The 5,630-nt window shown below is 40.1% G+C and overlaps 1 protein-coding gene across 1 annotated transcript in view; it reads right to left on the bottom strand.

The window, feature by feature from the left end:
- VWA8 (von Willebrand factor A domain containing 8) overlaps positions 1–5,630 on the bottom strand; it is a 751,729-nt gene that overhangs the window by 395,845 nt on the left and 350,254 nt on the right. The window contains exon 18 of the mRNA XM_007948177.1: positions 3,651–3,757. Coding sequence (XP_007946368.1) covers positions 3,651–3,757 — 107 coding nt within the window. The remainder of the gene's footprint in view (positions 1–3,650; positions 3,758–5,630) is intronic.

Below are 5,630 nucleotides of genomic sequence, written 5' to 3'. Positions count from 1 at the left end.
CACACCCCTGGGGAAACTCCCCCTAGACTGACCGGCCGCTTAGGACGCAGTCATGTGATCCATCATGGGAACCACCACTCACAAGTGAAGTCCAGCCAAGTTGACACATCTTCAACTATCACAGGGACCTTCTGAAAACTAATTAAAAAAAATAATTAATTAATCCTCCCCACAGACACACAGTCGTAACAGCCCTATGGAGTGTAGTTGTACTCTGAAATACATAGGGTCACGAGTTGCAATTGACTCCAAGGCACTAAAAAACCCAAATTAACCAGTTGCTATAGAATCAGTTCTGACTCATGGCACCATGACATGTTTCAGAGCAGATTGGGTCCATGGGATTTTCGTTCTTTTTTTTGTTTATTGTGATTTGGGTGAAATTTTACAGAGAAAATTCACTTTCCATATAACAGTTCACATACACTTTTTGTCTCATGACATTGACTACATTTTACCGCAATGCAACAGCTTCCCTCCCATTTCCTCCCGAGAGTTACCTCTTCCCTGTGTCCATCCTTCCATACACTCCTGCCCCCTGAGCTGTCTCCTTGTGCATAAACAGCCCTTCTTTCTCCCATGATTGTTCTCTCCAAGGAGTGTATCTACCTCAGGTAAATGTTCAACTCATATGCCTGTCTAGTGTTTGGCTAGAAGCCACAGGTGTGGGTTCAGTTCCAGATCTGAAGGGCAGCTAGTGGCCGTAGTCTCAGTGGTTCCACCAGGCTCTATCAAACTAGCAAACCTGGTCCCCTTTTAACAATTAAATTTTATGTGCTTCCAAAGACTTCTCCAAAAGAATCAAAAGAGAACCTATAGACTGTGAAAAAATATTTGGCAATGACATATCTGAGAAGGGACTTATCTCTACAATTTACAGAAAATTCCAGTACCACAACAACAAAAACACAAACAATCCAATTATAAATTGAGCAGAAGACATGAATAGACACTTCACCAAAGAGGATATTCAGGTGGTCAACAAACACATGAAGAAATGTTCATGATCATTAACCATTAGAGAGATGCGAATCAAAATGAGATACCATATTGCCCCAACACTAATAGCAAAATTCAACAAGACAGAAAATAAACACTGCCAAGGATGTGAAGACATTGGGACTCTCACACACTGCTAGTGGGACTGACAATGATACAACCACTATGGAAAGCAGGTTTTTAATTAATTCTTTTCCTTCAGAAGTAAAAAGAAGAGACAAGACAGAAAATAACAAATGCTGGCAAGGTTGTGGAGAGATTGGGACTCTCATACGCTGCTGATGGGACTGTAAAATGGTACAACCACTGTCGAAAACAGTATGGCGATTCCTTAAAAAGTTGGAATTAGAAATACCATATGACCCAGCAATTCCATTACTAGGTATATATCCTAAAGAAGTGAGAGCCAGGACAAGAAAAGACATATAAACACCCGTGTTCACTGCAGCACTATTTACAATAGCTAAAAGATGGAAACAACCTAGGTGCCCATCAACTGAAGAATGGATAACCAAACTCTGGTACACATAATGGAATACTACGCAACCCTAAATAATAATTTAGCATCTGCAAAACACCACATAATGTGGATGAACTTGGAGGACATTATACTGAGTGAAATAAGTCAATCACAGAAGGACAAATATTGTACTGGTCCGTTATTGTGAAAAGTCAAGGAAAGGTTTATATTTCTTTGTTGGTTACAAGGGATGGGAGGGCAGGGGAGGTAAAACTGTTAGATAGGTAGAGACAAGTACTGCTTTGGGCGAAGGGAAGGACAATGCATCAAATGTGAGTGATCAACACAGTGGTGTTGAGGAAGAGGAAGACATAGAGAGGTACATGGGAGATAGACAACAAAGATGAGCCCTTATGCATGTACAGTACTGTGTTGTCAGTGATAACAAACATTGATCTAGGGTGGACAGATGGGTGGAAAGGCTGAACGATCAGTTATGTATAGGCAGGGGGGAGTGTGCCCATGACCATGGATATGTTTGGCAGACAATGTTTTCACAAGCATATTTGTATGTTCTAAGAATGTTCAGGTATAGTAGAGCTGACAAAAGACAAGGCTGTGGTGACTTCTTGACCACAGCCAACTACCTGGAGGGAGCAAGTAGTTGAACCTGTGTATTCAGGATCATGGTCCCAGGTGACATCAAGCTCAATTTGGATAACATACTACACAAAAGCACTGTTCTACATTCTACTTTGGTGAGTAGCAACTGGGATCTTAAAAGCTTGCAAGCAGCCATCTAGATGCAATGATGGGTCTCTCCTCATTCAGAGCAAAGAAAATGAAGAAAACCAAAGACACATGGAAACAATTAGTCTGAAGGACTGGTAGACCATGCAGTTCTCAGCCTATAACACCATGAGACCAGAAGAACTAGATGGTGCCTGGCTACCACTCTCAACCACTCAGAGAGAGATCTGTGTAGGAGATCCTGGATAGAGTGAGAGAACAATGTGAAATGAAATTCAAAATCATTAAAAGAAAAAAAAAAGGACCACATTTGCTGGTCTAGAGCCTGGTGAAACCCCTGAGACTATGGCCCCTAGCTGCCCTTCAGGTCTGGAACTGAATCCACTCCTGTGACATCGAGCGAAATAAAAGACCGGCATATGGGGTGAAAATTTACATCAGGTAGATATACTTCTTGGAGAGATCAATCACAGCAGAAGAGAAGGGCAGTTTATGCACAAGGGAGACCACTTGGGGTGGGGGAGAGCAGAAGTGCATGGGAGAGAAAGACAAGGAAAACAGGTAACCATGGGGAGGAAGTGGTAAGACAGGTGTTACGTTGTGGGAAACTGCAGTCCATGTCATGAGACAAAATGTGTATGAACTGCTGTATGGAAAATGAAATTGCTCTGTAAACTTTCACCCAGATCACAACAAAAATTTAAAAGAAGAAGAAGACAGATACCACAGAAGATGGTACAGGTGGAAAAAGAAGAAGTAAGCAGGCATAAAATGGTACACTGAATATTATTTTACTCTGTATCAGCTTAGAAGTTTTCCAAACATGTCCCATAGGACATGGGTGGCTCTCAAAATGTAAAACTGGTGTAATAAAAACCAAATTTCAGATTCTATGGTGAAACACACATGGAAAATATTGGATAAAACATAATTAAACCAGAAACCAAACCCACTACCATCAAGCTGATTCTTATTCATAGCAACCCCATTGGGTTTCTGAGGCCATAATGTGTTACAGAAGTAGATTGCCCTGTCTTCCTTCGATAGAGTGGCTGGTGGGTTTGAACCACTAACCTTCTGGTTAGCAGTCAAATGCCTTCAGTACTGTGCCACCAGAGCTCCTTAAAATAAAATTAGACAAGTTTATTTAAAGCAGAGATTCTAAGAGCCTTTATTTGTTACCGTCAGTTGTGACTTGTGTGTGTGTGTGTGCTGTAGCCAGTGTGCACTAAAATAAAAATTCTAAGGTATAACTTGTAAAGTTTTTCAAATTTCTTTTTACATAACAGATTAATTTCTTCAGCCCAGTATCAGACAAATGTAGAGGTGCTCTGGTTGAGGAATAGATGAAAAAAAATTATTATTGAAATGAAAATAACAAATCAAATTAAACATTTGTTAATTATTATTTCACATAAAAAGAAATATACCCCATACTTACATCTGTAATCCTTCAATTCTGGTTCCAGATTATTATCAACTGTCCTTTCTATGGCAGCATCTGCCAGATTTTTTTCTAGTGCTGACCTTGCAAGGCTTGGTAAAAACCTGTAAGGATGGGGACGGGGAAGGAATGATAAAGTCAAAGCTTTCTACGATTTCTAAACATCTTTTAACACACACTCAACATATACCCTTACTAGTATTCAACTATTCAACTATTTAAGGAAGATCAGTCTGGATCTATGAAATCCAAATCATGCAAAGTTTAGAATAAAGATAAACTCCAAGAACATATTAAGATGTTTGTTGAATCTGCTTTAATACTTAAAACTCATTTGTAATTGGCAGTACTCATTTATATATAACATTTTATGGAACTAGAGTTAAAATAATTTGCTTTCTTAAGTGAATTCACCATACCCCCCAAATCTTGATTATGCATTTAACTAGCTTGTCAAATTTCCTTAAAGATAAAACAACACTTTTGCCTGTTTCAAGTTGCCAATCACCAATTCAAATAAGTGGAGCTAGACTAATTAGGAGCTCTGGTAGCATAGTGCCTAAGGCACTTGACTGCTCACCAGAAGGCTGACGATTCAAACCCACCAGCCACTCCTCGGAAGGAAGGTTGGGCAATCCTACTTCCGTAGTGATACTGCCTTGGAAACCCAAGGAGGGGTCGCTATGATTCGGGCCGACTTGATGGCAAACAACAACAACAGACTAATTAGGATTTCTGTACTTTCTAACATAAATTGCTGAATGGATTTAAGAGTATCCAGTTTGTTTCCTCCTTGTCAAATACAGCTACATTTTTATCTCTTCTGGAAACAACTTGTCAAAAGAAAACATACTTTCTAAAAAAGGAGAGATTAGCATTCTGATAAGATGGCAGACTAGGTAGAAACACTGCACAGACCCTCTTCAACAAAGAAAAGGGAAACCAATTAACACAGACACAGAAGATAATCCTGGATCCCTGAGCCTTGAAGTGAAGGATATAGAAGTGGACTAAACCCAAACTAGCAGAAGAATCTGCATGAAAATACCAAAAAAGGACACATATGGAGCTGTGGTCTGGCAGGGAGCCTGACGGCACAGACAGCTTGGAGAGTGTGGAGTGGTGGTAGTACCTAAGAATTAACCTAAAAATCAACGCTGCTAGCCAGGGACTGCACACAGGACTGTTCTGGTGGCTGGGGTATAGACGAAGGCAAAGAGAAAGGTGGGCTGAGCTGTGGACTTTTGCCTGTCTGGAGGGCACCGCCATTTTGAATGTTTATAAGTGGCTTATTTTGGATATTTAAAGAGAAAGTGCCCTCCAGATTCCAGGGGCTTGAGAACAAGACTGCTTGCCAGCAACCCCAATGACACTCCGGACCTGCAAGACTAAAAACGTGCAAAATTCTTCTTGTTACTCTCATACCCCACAACTGCTTAGTGAAGGAAGGTGTGGTCATCCCCCACTACCACCCACCTTCTGTGCCCGCAGGAACTCCATTCCATCCCAGTCTGTACACTCAGATGGAGCCTGGTTGCCCTGCCATGTCCTCCACTGATTTTTTTTCTCTTTATTTATTTGTTGTTTTTCTTTTTCACTTCCTTTTTTCTGGTCTTTAGTTTGCTTGTATTTGTTTTAAAATGACTATTATTAATAATACCTTTGTCCTTTTTACTATTATTCTTTATTCTCCCCCACAGCAGGTCCTAGTTTTCAGCTTTTTTTGCTTTTCTCTGTTCCTACTTAAAATTTATTTTTTTAATTCATTTTTTTTCCCTTTCTTCTTGTGGTTAACCACATTCCTTGTTTTTATTTTTCTTTCACATTTTTCCCATTTTTTTTCCTCAGTGTTCTCATTCTCTACCTTTTTTTCTCTTAGCACCCTGTTGTTGTTGTTGTTGTTATGTGCTGTTGAGTCGGACCTGACTCATAATGACCCCTCCTTGGGTTTCTGAGGCAGTATCACTACGGAAGTAG

Source organism: Orycteropus afer, unplaced genomic scaffold, assembly GCF_000298275.1.
Source record: "Orycteropus afer afer isolate SDZICR_OR568_19922 unplaced genomic scaffold, OryAfe1.0 scaffold00207, whole genome shotgun sequence".
NCBI classification, from domain to species: Eukaryota; Metazoa; Chordata; class Mammalia; order Tubulidentata; family Orycteropodidae; genus Orycteropus; species Orycteropus afer.
Note: the sequence above shows the minus strand (reverse complement) of the source record. Positions and strands in the feature narration are given on the sequence as shown.